The sequence below is a fragment of the Barbus barbus genome (assembly GCF_936440315.1).
Source record: "Barbus barbus genome assembly, chromosome: 1".
In the NCBI taxonomy this organism is placed as follows: domain Eukaryota; kingdom Metazoa; phylum Chordata; class Actinopteri; order Cypriniformes; family Cyprinidae; genus Barbus; species Barbus barbus.
The window spans coordinates 19503320-19520844 of NC_136729.1; the positions used below are offsets into that span (position 1 = coordinate 19503320).

At 37.1% G+C, this 17525-nt stretch overlaps 1 protein-coding gene across 1 annotated transcript; it reads left to right on the plus strand.

Moving 5' to 3' along the window:
* Nucleotides 1–6321: 6321 nt before the first annotated feature.
* LOC306869311 (anoctamin-9-like) lies at nt 6322–17406 on the plus strand. The gene is made up of 24 exons (XM_079416011.1): nt 6322–6546; nt 8350–8406; nt 8767–8898; nt 8996–9141; nt 9245–9294; nt 9972–10030; nt 10155–10240; nt 10323–10457; nt 10610–10703; nt 11313–11373; nt 11453–11535; nt 11625–11729; nt 11813–11977; nt 12078–12114; nt 12202–12313; nt 12398–12455; nt 14146–14243; nt 14812–15005; nt 15215–15367; nt 15460–15607; nt 15762–15875; nt 15976–16069; nt 16196–16308; nt 16440–17406. Exons 1-24 carry the CDS (start codon nt 6520–6522, stop codon nt 16480–16482), a joined length of 2364 nt encoding a protein of 787 aa, XP_079272137.1. The 5' UTR covers nt 6322–6519; the 3' UTR covers nt 16483–17406.
* Nucleotides 17407–17525: the final 119 nt, after the last annotated feature.

A 17525-nucleotide genomic window follows, 5' to 3' on the forward strand; every position in this document is an offset into this window, starting at 1 on the left:
ATTTGATGCAGTGTGCGGGGTATGGTCTGAGCACTGATAGGCTGACCCCTCACCTCTTCAGCCACTGCAGCAATGCTGGCAGCACTCATACGTCTATTTACCAAACACAACCTCTGGATATGACGCTGAGCACGTGCACTCAACTTCTTTGGTCAACCGTGGCAAGGCCTGTTCTGAGTGGAACCTGTCCTGTTAAACCACTGTATGGTCTTGGCCACCGTGCTGCAGCTCAGTTTCAGGGTCTTGGCAATCTTCTTATAGCCTACGCCATCTTTATGTAAAGCAACAATTCTTTTTTTCAGATCCTCAAGAGAGTTCTTTGCCATGAGGTGCCATGTTGAACTTCCAATGACCAGTATGAGAGAGTGAGAGCGATTAACACCAAATTTAACGCACTTGCTCCCCATTCACACCCGAGACCTTGTAACACTAACGAGTCACATGACACCGGGGAGAGAAAATGGTTAATTGGGCCCCATTTGGACATTTTCACTTAGGGGTGTACTCACTTTTGTGGCCAATGGTTTAGACATTAATGGCTGTGCATTGAGTTAATTTGAGTGGACAGCAAATTTACACTGTTATACAAGCTGTACACTCACTAATTCACATTGTAGGGAAGTGTCATTTCTTCAGTGTAGTCACATTAAAAGATATAAAACATTTACAAAAATGTGAGGGGTGTGCTCACTTCTGTGAGATACTGTATGTATACACAAGTCAAGTCACCTTTTATTTATAGAGCACTTTTAACAATAAAGATTGTGTCAAAGCACTTAACAGTATCAAATTGGAGGATAGAGTGTCAGTAATAAACCTTTCACCACAAAGAACATAAACCTAAATATCATAAACCTTCTTTCACCACAAAGAACCTTTTGTGAAACAGAAAGGTTCTTCAGATGTTGAAGGTCCTTTATGGAACCATTTAGACAAAAAGGTTCTTATGGCATCGTGAAGCACCTTTATTTTTAAGAGTGTACTACACTTAATTAAAATTTCTGTGATCATTTTATCATATTTTATTTATCTTGTTTTTCATGGGTCTCATAATATGCTGTCAGGTCACTGCCTGATCTGGGCCACACTCCCACCAACAATTGGCCCTCATATTGTTTGCCATGATTCACGCTGTGCCATCATTGCCACACATGGCCTAGCTCTGGCTGAATGGGTACAAGCCATTGCCGACAGGAGGCCAGCAGTGCCAGTTTGAGGCCACATTTGGGCCAAGTCCGTTTGCTATGTGGGCAGTCAAAAGTTTTTGAACAGTGAGATTTTAGTTTTTTTGTCTCTTCTGCTCACCAAGCCTTCATTTATTTGATCCAAAATACAGCAAAAACAGTAACATTTTGAAATATTTACCATTTAAAATAACTCTTTTCTATTTGAAAATATTTTAAAATGCAAGTTGTTCCTGTGATTTCAAAGCTGAATTTTTAGCATCGTTCTACAGTCACATGATTCTTCAGAAATCATTATAATATGCTGGTTTGCTGCAAAAAAAAAATTGTTGAAAACAGCGGAGAAGAAAATTATTTTAGGTTTTTTTGATGAATAGAAAGTTCAGAAGAACAACATATATCTGAAATTTAAATCTTTTGTAACATTATAAATGTCTTTATCATCACTTTTGATCAATTTAAAGCATGCTTGCTAAATAAAAGTATTAATTTCTATAACACCCCCCCCCCCCCCCCCCCCCGGTTCCCCAGTAACTAGCGGTTTCCATATGATCAGTAGGCTAATGGCTGTAATCTAAGCAGCTCCGCTCATGAATGCTACTTTATCAGATAAAATGAAAATGCCATTATTCTGAAGACAGTCGGTTCCCTTCAGAGATACATTCATATAAATCACCCGCGCCGCGTTTTGATTTAGAGTCAAACACCACAAATAAATCAATGTATGATAAACACTGGTAAAGTATATCGAAATATCGGAAATGTGTTTAAAAATCATACCACCGTTACTGAAAAAAAATTATATCGTGATACATATTGATATTGAATTATTGTCCAGCCCTAAATACAATCATACAAAAGTGTTTTTCATTAGACGTAAATAAATTAAAACAGCGGCCAGTAACACACCTGCTCTTTCTGAGTCCATCATTTGTGCTGCACAGTGGGGTATGTGAATAATGGCAGTAAAAAAAATTAACCAATTCTTAGCGATTAATAATAATAATGGAAATTACATGCAAACAGGAGTAAGAGATTTGCTCTTGACATGTAAGCATCATAATGCGATTAAGTCCTTACTCTGATTATTGGAAATAATAGCATTATTCGTGCGCATGTAAACGTAGTCAATGATTGTCTTCTGGATCATTGCCAAGTCAGCAGTCTTCCCCGTTATCCTGGTTTCAAAGAACAAGAGATACCCGGAATTTATACTGTAGAGATGGTCATTTAATGAAGCTCAAATATAAATATTTTGAGATACTGTATTTTTGATTTTCATGAGCTGTAAGCTCTAATCATCAAAATTAAAACAACAAACTTTTGAAATGTTTTACTTTACATGCAATGAACGTTAAAACACATCTATAGCCTACGCTTTTCTTCGTCGTCTTGTATTAATTTTTTTAATGTTACCTGCTCGCTTTCCCAGTAAAGCTGTGCTAACTGGCATTTTCCAGACTCGTGAAGACGAAAAGCAGTAAGAGTTCGTTTAATTGTTTGGTCAACTTTAAAACACATGTAATCGCCTTATTTGTTTTATACCAATGTTATGTGTAAGGTATAAACACGTTTGAGTTAATAAATGTCTGTAAGAACATCGGGTGGACTCTATTTGTTTCATTTTGTCAGGTTAATGCCTCAGCTGATGCGTTCTCGCTACGTAAGTCTGTGATGCAATGCCCTGCTACACTGCATTTCTTTGTAATACAGGTCCTTCTCAAAAAATTAGCATATTGTGATAAAGTTCATTATTTTCTGTAATGTACTGATAAACATTAGACTTTCATATATTTTAGATTCATTACAACACAACTGAAGTAGTTCAAGCCTTTTATTGTTTTAATATTGATGATTTTGGCATACAGCTCATGAAAACCCAAAATTCCTATCTCAAAAAATTAGCATATCATGAAAAGGTTCTCTAAACGAGCTATTAACCTAATCATCTGAATCAACTAATTAACTCTAAACACCTGCAAAAGATTCCTGAGGCTTTTAAAAACTCCCAGCCTGGTTCATTACTCAAAACCGCAATCATGGGTAAGACTGCCGACCTGACTGCTGTCCAGAAGGCCATCATTGACACCCTCAAGCAAGAGGGTAAGACACAGAAAGAAATTTCTGAACGAATAGGCTGTTCCCAGAGTGCTGTATCAAGGCACCTCAGTGGGAAGTCTGTGGGAAGGAAAAAGTGTGGCAGAAAACGCAGCACAACGAGAAGAGGTGACCGGACCCTGAGGAAGATTGTGGAGAAGGACCGATTCCAGACCTTGGGGGACCTGCGGAAGCAGTGGACTGAGTCTGGAGTAGAAACATCCAGAGCCACCGTGTACAGGCATGTGCAGGAAATGGGCTACAGGTGCCGCATTCCCCAGGTCAAGCCACTTTTGAACCAGAAACAGCGGCAGAAGCGCCTGACCTGGGCTACAGAGAAGCAGCACTGGACTGTTGCTCAGTGGTCCAAAGTACTTTTTTCGGATGAAAGCAAATTTTGCATGTCATTCGGAAATCAAGGTGCCAGAGTCTGGAGGAAGACTGGGGAGAGGGAAATGCCAAAATGCCTGAAGTCCAGTGTCAAGTACCCACAGTCAGTGATGCTGGTGTTGGTCCTATCAAGGGCAGGGTCAATGCAGCTAGCTATCAGGAGATTTTGGAGCACTTCATGCTTCCATCTGCTGAAAAGCTTTATGGAGATGAAGATTTCATTTTTCAGCACGACCTGGCACCTGCTGACAGTGCCAAAACCACTGGTAAATGGTTTACTGACCATGGTATTACTGTGCTCAATTGGCCTGCCAACTCTCCTGACCTGAACCCCATAGAGAATCTGTGGGATATTGTGAAGAGAAAGTTGAGAGACGCAAGACCCAACGCTCTGGATGAGCTTAAGGCCGCTATCGAAGCATCCTGGGCCTCCATAACACCTCAGCAGTGCCACAGGCTGATTGCCTCCATGCCACGCCGCATTGAAGCAGTCATTTCTGCAAAAGGATTCCCGACTAAGTATTGAGTGCATAACTGAACATAATTATTTGAAGGTTGACTTTTTTTGTATTAAAAACACTTTTCTTTTATTGGTCGGATGAAATATGCTAATTTTTTGAGATAGGAATTTTGGGTTTTCATGAGCTGTATGCCAAAATCATCAATATTAAAACAATAAAAGGCTTGAACTACTTCAGTTGTGTTGTAATGAATCTAAAATATATGAAAGTCTAATGTTTATCAGTACATTACAGAAAATAATGAACTTTATCACAATATGCTAATTTTTTGAGAAGGACCTGTATTTATGGTTTCTATAGCCATGGCATCATTATGATGGTTATGATTATGATTAAGAGGTGGATTGATTCATGTAGGATGCCATTGAAGGCCTAGGTATAAAATGCACGGCCCGCCACTGTTTTATGCTTAATTTGAAAATAATAATAATAATTTTGTTCAATAAATATGCTGTCATTAAAATGTTAATATAAAAAAAAATTTTAAAATACAGAAACAAAATCATTTTAATAAGTAAAGATTCTGAAAGTATTGAAGATCCAATAATAATTGAATATATATTAACAGTAGTAACAACAAAATATATGTTATTATATGATATGATTAATATCATGTTTTTAAATATGATGGTTTCATTCTAAACATGGTGATTATCTCTAATATGGACACATGCATAATATATTTGATATTTATAACAACATAATATGTGATATTTACCATCTGAATCTAACCATGTCATGTCAACAATTGGAAAAGTCAGTCATCTATTAATTATCATGTTAATTATTGTGCGCCTTTAGCCCCAACAGCAGGGGCGCTTTTTACCCCCCAAATCATGCTTTTACATATTCTTTCATTATTTAAAAACTGTTGCTTTAATTATCATAAACAAAACTAAAAATTGTTAAGAAGACCATTGTCTCAAAATATATGCATTAATTTTAGCGATTCTCATTTGCTACTTAAATCTAAAACATAAAATATTAGATCAAGTAAGCACAGAATCAACTTTGCAGCACTATCTTATTTGCGCTGTTTTATCAGTACGTTCGCTTTCAAAGTCGATCGCGTTCAACAAGGAGGAGGGAGGAAAGTGGTGGGGCACAGTAACTCGTTGGGGGGGGGGGGGGGGGCACGGCCCGCGAGTGCCCCCCCCTTGGCGCGGCCCTGCCTATATATATATATATATATATATATATAGTAATATTATTATTATTATTATTATTATTATTGTTATATATTTACATTTAGCAGACGCTTTTATCCAAAGCGAATACAATTTCTCAAGAGCAGTTTTTGAAGGGGACACAAGTAATACAGCTAAAATTGTTCTTGTAAGGATGTATACACAGAGGAAAGCTACAACTATTAGTGTAGCAGGGAGACTAAGGCGTTATTTTAATGACAAATGTCGAGAGCGTACTGTAGCGCGAAAGCAAATGAATATAACGCGTTAGCGCGAATCTCTTCCCTCGCACGCGGATTTACTTTGCTCTCGCACAAAACCGGACGCGCGCTCTCAGAAACACGCTGCTCTCGCAAAGAGAAAATAATCACTTCATCCGATGTTTAAGTGAATAAAATAGCCAATTGACAGCCTTACTTACTGGAGTTCCACAACTATTGAGACTTATTATCTCTTGACTTGTGTGTGTGATATAAAAGAGGAAAGCATTTGGACCAAAGCACTGTGAGTCAAAGGAGGGGGAGACTCAAAATGTTTCGAAACTTAAAACGCATTTTTGTTTTACAACTTACACAATTATTTTAAGTATAAAACATTATTTACAATACACAGCGTGTTTTTTTAATAATATTATTAGGGGGGAAAACCCTCAGATGGGGGGGGGGGGGGTCTTGTTCCTATATATATATATATATATACTTTTTTTTTTTTTTTTTTTTTTTTTACTGATTGTTGTTAAAGCAAGTATTTTCGCGGCGCGTTATAATTTCAGAGGAGTGACCACCTCTGCACATTCATAGCTAACTGTTGGCAGTAACGTCTGTGAAACGTGAACTGCTTTAAGAGTATCGATCTCTCGGTATCAGTAATGATATGCGTGTACCGACAGTAAAGAAGCCTCAGACCCGCCCTTCAACAGAAAGATATGACGTATGTGGTCTCAAGGTAAATAGCACGAGCATACCGTCGGGCTTGCCGATGTCTTACACGAAAATGCGGAAGTTCACACTGCTTTCGATCGCTCTCGGTTAGTTTTAATTTCTTGCATTAGTTAGAGCTGGTCCTTGGCTATGTGAGGATAAAAGAAGAGACACCAACGTCAGTCTGCCTAAACTTAACTGATCTGCTTTGGGAACTTTGATGAGGATGTTCTTCACTGATCGAGAGGTACAGTGTGTGTGTGTGTGTGTGTGTGTGTGTGTGTGTTGCAGGTTTCGCAGGTGCATAGGTAAAGGCCTGTCTCTGTGATTGATCTTGAAGTGAAGAGTTTATTCATTTCATTGGTCAATGTGAGACATCGCTCATGTGAAGAGAAAAAGACTAGTGCTGTTTTCTGACTAAATAGTTAGAGCTATTTAGAATGAAACATTTCTTTATACCCTTAAATATATAATTTTCAGTACAGTAGACACAGTAGCAGTTTCTGTGTTGCACTCACCCTGTCGTAAACATCATTGGTTAAGCTTACTTAATATGTTCCACAATATATAGAGAGGCAATTTACAGTAACATTATATCCCATAGCACTGTTTAAAGTAGGGAGGCACATGTTTTCGTTTACACTCTTCTGTCAAGCAAGACAAAAAAAAAACCTTTGTTATGACTATATATTTTTTCTTTCGTGAATAACTGTGTATTTGGATGTAAAATAACTGTCTCATTTGAATAATTAAAATGTGTATAGTGTAGTTATTTCACAAAGGTATAACAGTGTTATTTAGGAGGGATTAATGTCCTCAGAAGATGACACTTTTCTGAGGAGCACTCACCACACCTGAACATCCTGTTGCTGAGACCTTTCAGGTGTATGCCTCAGAAAAGAGGCTTTGCTGTGACTGTAATCAAACAGTATCAATGTTTATGCTCTTGTTTTAATCTGACAGCTCATTTATTTGCTAGAAAAATATTTATTTATTTATTTTATGTTTTAGACTCATTAGTAATGCATGTTGTGAGATGTAAAATTAACATGTATGCGTTCGTATTGCGTAAAATGTGTGCTCCATCTGAATGAATAATAGTGTTGTTGTGGTTGAACAGGTTATTTGTCATGAGGCTGTGTTGCTTTAAACGTCATAGAGCAAGAACATACTTTAGTTTTGTGGCTTCAGTTAATGATTATGTAAGGCAGAAGTGAAGAATCAAAATCCATTGTCTTAGTGATTCCTCAGTGTTTCTGTCTTTCCAACACACACTCAGACAATTGTAGTTCTATAGAAGGTTACCCAAACTCAAGGCATGTCTAGACCTGCAGTCATACCAGCAGTAATAGCTGCTGTCAAACAGAAAGTACAATTTAGAACAGGAAGAAATAAAGCTTAAAATTTGTATTTTTTTTTTTTTTTTTTTTAAGACTGTTTTACGTCCTTTAACAATGTTATAAATTATATGCATTATACTATAATATAATTCCAATCCCATTAGCTTCGATTTCTACACAAACACATGGTTTCTGCAAGAATGTAAATAAGCTCCACTGAAGTCCAGATGCACCTGGGTCCAAAAATCTGACACGACTAGTAAATTAATTTATACCAATTTTTTTTAAGGTCAATTATTAAGTATACTGTTAGCATGACAACGTGAGTGAAAATCTTCATTGTACAAAAAAAGGTTCTCACTGTACAATAATATGGTCAATTTGCTTTTTATAGTATAAAGGTTAGTCATTAAGTATTACTGTCCAGCTATCACTGTAATAACTTGCATGATGATGGGTTAGACATTTGCGTTTCAATTGAGATAAGGCTGGCTTCACAAACAAATGTCAGTTTGCATGATGCACGTTTTCCTTTACAGTATGTCAGTTAAAGAGACTGGGTTGATTAATTTGAAGTACATACAGAAGTCTTCTGCTGTGAGGGACTTGAGGTATAGTGCCAGCAGATAGAATTCTGATTCAGACTGAGGGAGTTCACATATACACTGAAATTTGTATAATTTATGCATATAAAGTATTCTGTATTGCAGGAAGATGTGGCTCTGCATGAGCTGGACAATGGAAATGAGCTTTTACTTCCATCACAGGTATGGAAAGAGACCATGCCACATGTGCATTTTTTTTACCAACTGGCTTCAATACAACAGTCACCACAGTGATACTTTTACATAAGCACATGTTCAGTTATGATAAGTACACAAGCAAAGCACATGATGAAATTACCACACTATGGTCATAATGCCACATTCACATCACCACTTGCCTTGCATGACCTGAACTTCCTGAGAAAACCAAGTGACAGTCACAGACACAAATATTGACACAACACCAACAGTCAGCAATAAAACAGTCATCTGATTGATAATTGATATTCCCAGAAAAATAGCAGGTCTGCAGCTAGATTCTCTCTCTCTCAACCTTGTTGTTTCTGCATTTGTTTCATTTAGCATAACTTGTACATTCCTCGATTATATGACTATGTCCTGGTGGCTGATAAAGTGGAGGACATGGAAGACCAAATATTCAAGAAGCAGGATGCCTTTATCTGCGAACTGAAACAGAAGAACATTAAAGTGACTGTATGTTGTCACCGTTACACACATTAGTGATGTGTCTTTCAGTTAATTTTTTTCAGCTACATTTTTCTTACTTAAGGCTCTCATTTCTGTTAAACAGAGAATTGAACATGTTGGAAAGGTGTTCTTCGGTATCTGTGCACCTGAGGAGATTTTTGCCAAGTACAAGTACTTACTAAAGGTGTCTGATGCCTGTAACTGGAGTGGAGAGCAAAAGTGTGACTTGTCTGCCTCATTGTGCACCAGGTAACGGGTCACAGTAATCATCCTCACTTTGCTTAAAATGCATTTGAAATCTGTTGTTCCATTCAAAGCTTTTGTAATGAGTTTCCATTTCTATGTTTCATAGAATCAGGATTGTCCACTTTATCTTGAACAATACCTTTATAGGATCAGGAGGTACATGTTTCCTCTCTCTGTCTTTCATTTTCACTTTCAGTTCATCTTTTTTTCCCTATTGTTGTATCGTCTCATTCTGAACCTGAAACTAAGAACGTACACTACACTGTAAAAAAAATAATCGTAAAAAAACGGTCAAATGACTGGCAGCTACGGCTGCCAAACAAAAACCGTAAAATAAATGAAAAATATCTTAATTCCAATAAAGTGCAAAAACGATCATTTTACAGATTTTTCATTAAAAGTTTTAGAAAAAAACCCCTGTTATTTTACAGGTTTTTCCTTGTTTGAATTAAGATATTTTACCGTAATTTTACGGTTTTTGTTTGGCAGCCGTAGCTGCCAGTCATTTGACCGTTTTTTTACGATTATTTTTTTACAGTGTACCTTTTGATAGTTTGGCATCAAGTTTTTTTTTTTTTTTAAATGTTTTAAGATTTTCTTTTAATCTTTAAGCCTTTCAAAAACGTTAAAAAAAGCTATACATAAAATGGGTGTAATGTAAAACTAAATTGAATCTAAATGTGTTTACATTTGCCTAAGCACGTATCAAAAGGCCTTAAATATAATAGAAACACCCATTCATGTTCAATTAGTTTTAAGAAGTATTAAAATGGGACAAGAACTGAGCCCCTCTAATATTATCAATGTCTCTATCCACTATTTTACTCTGTAAGAGGGCCTTAGAGACCTGTTGTGTCAAGGTGCTTTTGAGTCCATCTTCTGTCTGCATGAGGTAAATGTCTTTAAGCCCTTATTTGTTGTATTCATCTACACAGTAGCCAAACAAATCATAAAATAAATATCTGAGCTTTTTATTCTAAAAGGTTTTGTTAAACATTGTTGACTTGTCTCTTCAGAAAAAAGAGCAGAAAAAACTAAAGAAGAAGTGGGCAAGCTGGTTGGCAGTAATGAAGCTTTTTCAACAGCCTGTCACTGATATCAAGTAAGTTATCCTTGTTTTATCTTGTGTTCTCTGTTCCGTGATTATATTTTTTTGACACTATCTGTATGCACGTCATTTTTAGGGACTATTTCGGAGAGAAAGTGGCACTGTATTACCTGTGGCTGGGCTGGTACACACGCATGCTCGTCCCTGCAGCTGTTATTGGTATTGTTGTGTTCTTGTACGGCCTTGCCTTCTTCAATACAAGTCCGCTCATGTGAGTATATTTAGAGCAAACCGATTCACGTGAGTGTTGAGGTGTAGAAACAGATGACAGATCAAATTCAGTCAGACTAATCTGATTTTAATCTACACCCAATTATCTTTAAATTGCTGTTGGTGTCTGTGTGTTGTGGTGTGTTCTTACAGTCATGAAGTCTGTGACTCCGACATCATCATGTGTCCAAGATGTGACATAGCATGCAGTGTGTGGAACCTGTCTGACACCTGTACATATGCCAAAGTCAGTGAATAAACAAGTGACTGTTTAATTATAATTCAGCACTTTTTGACACTATTATATATGTTATTATATATAATATACAACAGTTAATAGTGTTGAAAAGTGCTGAATATTATTAGGGGTTGGTAAGAGTTTTGAATGTTTTCGAAAGAAGTCTTTTATGATCACTAAGTCTGCATTTTTGTAATCAAAAATACAGTAAAAATACTAATACTGTGACGTATTACAATTTAAAATCACTGTTTTCTATTTTAATATATTTTTTCCTGTGATGGCAGAGCTGTGATTTTCAGCAGCCATTACTCCAGTCTTCAGTGTCACATGATCCTTCAGGAATCATTCTAATATACTGATTTGGAAAGAGTTGTGCTGCTTAATATCTGTGTAAACCTTTTTGTTTTTCAGAATTCTTTGCTAAATAGAAAGTTCAAAGGAGCATATATTTATCGTTACTTTTGATCAGTGTAGCACATTCTTCCTCAATAAAAGTATACATTTTTTTCCAAAAGAAATCTTGCTGACCCCAAGCATTTGAACAGTATTGTGAATTCAAGATAAATAGCACTATTATCTGATAGTGCTTCTTTGTGTCACCTTATTTACAAACAGGTGAGCCAACTATTTGACAATGAAGGGACGGTATTTTTTTCCATGTTCATGGCAATTTGGGGTGAGTTTTTGCCAAAAATGATACCCATGTTTCTATGTGATATGACAGATGCTGAAGTACTATTATGTTGTTTGACTAGCAACCCTGTTCTTGGAGCTGTGGAAGAGACATCGAGCTCTGCATGTGTCAAAGTGGAAAGTGTTTGACTGGTGCGAGGAGGAGGTAGGGCCATTACTTTTTTCCTCATTATCACTTTTAGCGTATTTAATGCACATCTTCTAAGGGTCCCAAATAACTTGATCTATCCACAGGAAGAATTGATTTTGGAGATCGTAAATAACCCCAAGTGTAAGCCAAAAGAGTTCAGACATTCCTATCTGCGCAGCATCGTGGTGCTTCTTTTGGTCACATTAGTGGTGAGAAACTTTCACTTACTACTTACACTTACACATACAAGCAAATAATGTATCAAATAATAATTTATCTTCATTGTGTTCAGCTGGTGGTGATCATAGGTCTGACCCATGCTCTGGTCATCTGCCGTGTTTTAACTGCAATGTTGATGTCCAAAAGCAATTGGCCATTTCTGCGTGATCATTCCACCACAATAGCCATGTTATCTGGAGCAGTGCTGCACTACATTACTATTCAGGTCATGACTCGGGTGAGTACTGATAGATAAACTGTCTAATGAGAAAAAACATTTGCTTATTAAAGAACGTAGGGTCTTTCTGGAAGAAAATAATGGATTCATTTCTTTTCAGGTCAACAAAGTTGTGGCCTTCAAACTGTGTGAATTTGGTGGGTATTAAATGTTTGCATGAAATCAGTTACATTAATTAACTGACAAACTACCAGTATTAACATGTAATGCCTGTTTATTTGCAGAAAAGACCCGCTCTTTTGCAGCCACAGAGAAGCGCTTCACAGTGAAGATGTTCACATTTCAATTCTTTACTCTCTTCTCATCTCTATTTTATGTGGCGTTCTTTCTAGGAAGGTAATTGCGCATATGTGTGTGTGCTTTTGTAGTTATTTACTTTTGTGACAGGCTATTCAAAGCGTCTCTTTATGCTGTACGTAGGATCAATGGCTATCCAGGAAAATATGTTCGAATTGCAGGGCAGTGGAGACTAGAAGAGGTACAAGTTATGCTTGTGTTATTTTACATTACATTTACATTTAGAAATGCATATTTACAGTGAGGGAAAAAAATATTTGAATGATTTTGTACATTTGCCCACTGACAAAGAAATGATCAGTCTATAATTTGGTAGGTTGGTAGGTTTATTTGAACAGTGAGAGACAATAGCAAAAAAATCCAGAAAAACGCATTTAAACAGTTATAAATTGATTTGCATTTTAATGACTCAAATAAGTTTTTGATCCCCTATCAATCAGCAAGATTTCTGGCTGCTTGGCGATGGTCTTGTAGTCCATTCCAGCCTTGTGTAGGTCTACAATCTTGTCCTTGACATCCTTGGACAGCTCTTTTGTCTTGGCCATGGTGGAGAGTTTGGAATCTGATTGATTGATTGCTTCGGTGGATAGGCTGTCTTTTATACAGGTAAGGAGCTGAGATTAGGAGCACTCTCTTAAAGGGAGTCTCTCCACCATGGCCAAAACCAAAGAGCTGTTAGGGACAAGATTGTAGACCTACACAAGGCTGGAATGTGCTACAAGACCATTCCCAAGCAGTTGGTGTGATTATTCCCAAATGGAAGAAACACAAAATAACTCAATCTCCCTCGGTCTGGGGCTCCATGCAAGATCTCACCTCGTGGAGTTTTAATGATCATGAGAACGGTGAGGAATCAGCCCAGAACTACACGGGAGGATCTTGTCAATAATATCAAGGCATCTGGGACCATAGTCACCAAGAAAACAATTGGTAACGCTGTGAAGGACTGCAATCCTGCAGCGCCCGCAAGGTCCCCCTGCTCAAGAAAGCGCATGTACAGGCCCGTCTGAAGTTTGCTAATGAACATCTAAATAATTCAGAGGAGAACTGGGTGAAATTGTTGTGCTCAGATGAGACCAAAATTGAGCTCCTTGGCATCAACTCAACTCGCCATGTTTAGAGGAGGAGGAATGCTGCCTATGACCCCAAGAACACCATCCCCGCTGTCAAACATGGAGGTGGAAACATTATGCTTTGGGGGTGTTTTTCTGCTAAGGGGAAAGGACAACCGCACCGCATCAAAGGGACGATGGAAATCGAAAATGTTGAAAATGAGTCGTGGATGGGTATTCCAGCATGACAATGACCCAAAACACACGGCCAAGGCAACAAAGGAGTGGCTCAAGAAGAAGCACATTAAGGTCCTGGAGTGGCCTAGCCAGTCTCCAGACCTTAATCCCATAGAAAATCTGTGGAGGGAGCTGAAGGTTCGAGTTGCCAAACTTCAGCCTCAAAACCTTAATGACTTAGAGAGGATCTGCAAAGAGGAGTGGGACAAAATCCCTCCTGAGATGTGTGTAAACCTGGTGGCCAACTACAAGAAATGTCTGACCTCTGTGTGCTTTGTCACCAAGTACTAAGTCATGTTTTGTGAAGGGGTCAAATACTTATTTCACTCATTAAAGTGCAAATCAATTTATAACTTTTTTGAAATGCGTTTTTCTGGATTTTTGTTGTTGTTAATCTCTCTCACTGTTCAAATAAACCTACCATTAAAATTATAGACTGATCATTTCTTTGTCAGTGAGCAAACGTACAAAATCAGCAGGGGATCAAATAATTTTTTCCCTCAGTGTAACTATATTTTTGCATTTGTCAGGAAGTTTTAGTGTGATTCTAATCTTGAAATCTAATTGCAAACTGTGATTTAGTGTCATCCAAGTGGCTGCATTACAGATCTCTTCATCCAAATGGCTGTTATTATGGTGCTCAAACAAACAATCAACAACATATTTGAGTTCACAGTGCCGTAAGTGTTTTCTAAATATGCACTAAAACTAAATAAGATAAAATCTTCATATATGTGACCCTGGACCACAAAACCCGTCTTAAGTGTAAATTTTTCTAAATTGAGTTTTATATATATTCTGAAAGCTGAATAAATATGCTTTCCACTGATGTATGGTTTGTTAGGATCAGACAATATTTGGCTGAGATACAACTGAGATACAATCTGAAAATCTGGAATCTGAGGAAGCCAAAAAATCCAAATATTGAGAAAATCACCTTTAAAGTTGTCCAAATGAAGTTCTTAGCAATGCATATTACGAATTAAAAAAAAAAAGTTTTGATATATTTACGGTAAGAAATTTATAGAATATCTTCACGGAACATGATCTTTACTTAATGTCCTAATGATTTTTGGCATAAAAGTAAAATTTTTAATTTTGAACAATACAATATATTTTTGGCTATTGCTACAAATATACCCCTGCTACTTCAGACTGGTTTTGTGGTCCAGGGTCACATATTTTCAGATTTAAAAATACAGTATCGGACTTCTATCTCTGCTTCTTTTTCTTTGTTGGTGGTTGCAGCTCCTTAAAGCTGTGTTTTAAGCGGACGAAAGCCAAGACGATGTGCAGAAAGTTTGGTAACTGTTGGAAGGCATGTCGAGAGGACAGGGGCAGCTTCGACCCATGTGACCAATGCGAGCTTCGTAACTGGTTGGAAAACTACGACCTGAATGATGTTAATGCTTTCACTTTGTTTAACGAGTTTTTGGAAATGGGTTCGTATCTTTCTCGGTTACCTGTCTTCAGTACAAACTAGTTTTACAGTACCGCTGACTTACCAATTACATCTTTTTATTTATTTTCATTTATATTTTGACATTTGTTTGCGTAATCTTTACAGTAAAGCCACATGCTTTATTTTTTGTGGTAATGTTCCCATGCTAAAATATCATTTACTAACATATACCGTTCTCTGTGTTGTTAGTTCTTCAGTTCAGTTTCACCACCATCTTTGTCGCTGCGTTCCCTCTGGCCCCCTTGTTGGCCCTTATCAATAACATATTTGAGATCAGACTGGATGCCATCAAGATGGTCAGCCTTGAGCGCCGCCTAGTGCCCAAAAAGACAAATGACATCGGTGAATAGCTACTGTATTTGTGTAGATGATGACATGTATGTCAGTTTTCAGCATCAAGTAAACATAATGTGCCGTTTATTCTCCTCTGGCAGGTGTGTGGACTAGAATATTAGAAGCTGTTGGGGTGATGGCTGTCATTGCTAATGGACTAGTGATTGGGATTTCCTCTGACTTCATACCCCGTCTGGTGTATCGTTATCATTATGGACCTTGTGCTGCCAGCAATAGTACAAGCCTGGAGTGAGTAGGAAACCAAATAAACAGTCCGCCCCCCACCTTTTTATCTCTCCACAATTTCTTGGCAAAAAAAAAGTGTCAAATCAAAAGTTTGCTGATTTAAGCATATATGGCACTAGATTTCTCCTGTAATGAGTACATTGATTTTGTCTGACAGCTGTATGACAGGATATATCAACAACACTCTGGCAACAGCATTCATGTCTAATGTGAACGTCCAAAAAGACTTCAAGTACTTGACAGAGAAAGGACATAATATTACGCAGTGCAGGTGACACTTGTTTTGTTGGTTTTACATATGAACTTAATTGGTTTGTTCATACGGGCTAATAAGGGAAATTCTTCATGTGCATTGAATGTGTATTTTACAGTTACAAAGACTACCGCAGTGATGAAGACCAGAGTCTCACCTCTCAGTTTTGGCTCATTCTGGCACTTCGCTTTGCCTTTGTTATTCTGTTCGAGGTACAAATATTAGCTATTCAACTTAACTTTCTGTTTTATTGTATGTGTTATCTTTTAACGTGCATTACTGTGTTCATTTTTGGTTTAACATTGTCTGAGATCTTCTGTGCTTCTCTCTCTGCTCAGCACGGAGTGGTGATGTGCAAATTTATTGCAGCCTGGTTTATACCTGACAGTCCCATCAGTGTGAAGAATGACAGGCTAGACGACAAACTGAGAAGACTGAAAAAGGAACTTGAGTATGTACTTTGAGATATAATTCTTTCTTGCTGCTTTGCATTCATTGTAAAGTTATATTCAAATATTTAGAAGTCCAGTTTGAAGCCGCAGCGGAAAAAATCAACTGTTCTTGTATTTCTGTCTCTAACAGGGAAGCAAATGATAAATATAACAGCAGATGCACTGAGGTGTGAAAGATGAAGGTTCAAACCAGATTCTTTAATATCAGACTTCCGTCTGTACAACAAGACTTTACACATGGAAGATTTCTGTATTTGAGATCATTCTCAGTTGCATCCATACATAGGACGTATCTCTTCGCTACTTTCAGAGCCATTATTGGAGCTTTGCTCTCTTTGCAGTTTACAGTTTTACCTCAAGATGAGTCATATTTGCTCTGCTTCAGAGGGATACACCATACATTTTTTGGTTGTATCATAAGTGAATTATGTTTCTGAGCAAAAAAAGAACTGTGAAAATGTCAAGTCGGACAGTTGATGCATTTTATTTTATTTAGTATGAAACAAGCCTTAAAGTATCCATTCATTTTGTTGCCAAAAAATTTATTTTATGATGATTTGTTTTGCCTAGAAGACTATGTTAACAGGATATATTTATATATTTTGGTGTTTACTTTTAAAAAGTAAGAAAGCATCAAACAGTCTTTGGCTTTATGTAAATCCAAAGACCTGAATGTGACATAAAGGAAAAATACAGGAAGTTATGCCAGTGTGTGATATACTCTTTACAATGCGGTCCATGCTTTTCTCATTAAATATAAATATATTTTGATATTGTATTTTTGATATTGTCTTCTTGATGTACTCATTAATTGTAATTAAAATAAAAAATTGAAATGAAGTCATGGGGTCAAATAAATGTTGAAGTTAATAAAACTGTCAATATTTTTTTTTTCCCCTCCTTAAGGTGTCACTGCTGAGTTGCTTCAGACAAAGAATGAGAACTTTTATTGCACAAAGAGATTCCACTGTTTCTTTTGGCCAGTGTGTTTTGTCTTATTCTGTCAGTTGCTTCAGATAAGATAAGTTATATCAGGTTACTTCCCCTTCATAATTTTGCAAGAATTTAATAGTAGAAATAATAATAAATGGAATGTGAAGAAGGTTTGTGTTCTTTCCTTGTTTGCTCTTAAAATATCCTTAAACCTTCCTAAAATATCAGTAGATCATACTTTTTAATGTATCTTCAAATAATAGTCCTTGAAAAGATGAGCCAG

Bases quoted from the DNA above. Each gene is read 5' to 3' on its own strand.
- LOC306869311 (XM_079416011.1), top strand. From the start codon at position 6,520: ATGAGGATGTTCTTCACTGATCGAGAG. The intron at 15,006-15,214 runs GTTCGTATCTTT...CTGTGTTGTTAG, and splicing joins TAACGAGTTTTTGGAAATGG to TTCTTCAGTTCAGTTTCACC. The intron at 15,368-15,459 runs GTGAATAGCTAC...CTCCTCTGGCAG, and splicing joins CAAAAAGACAAATGACATCG to GTGTGTGGACTAGAATATTA.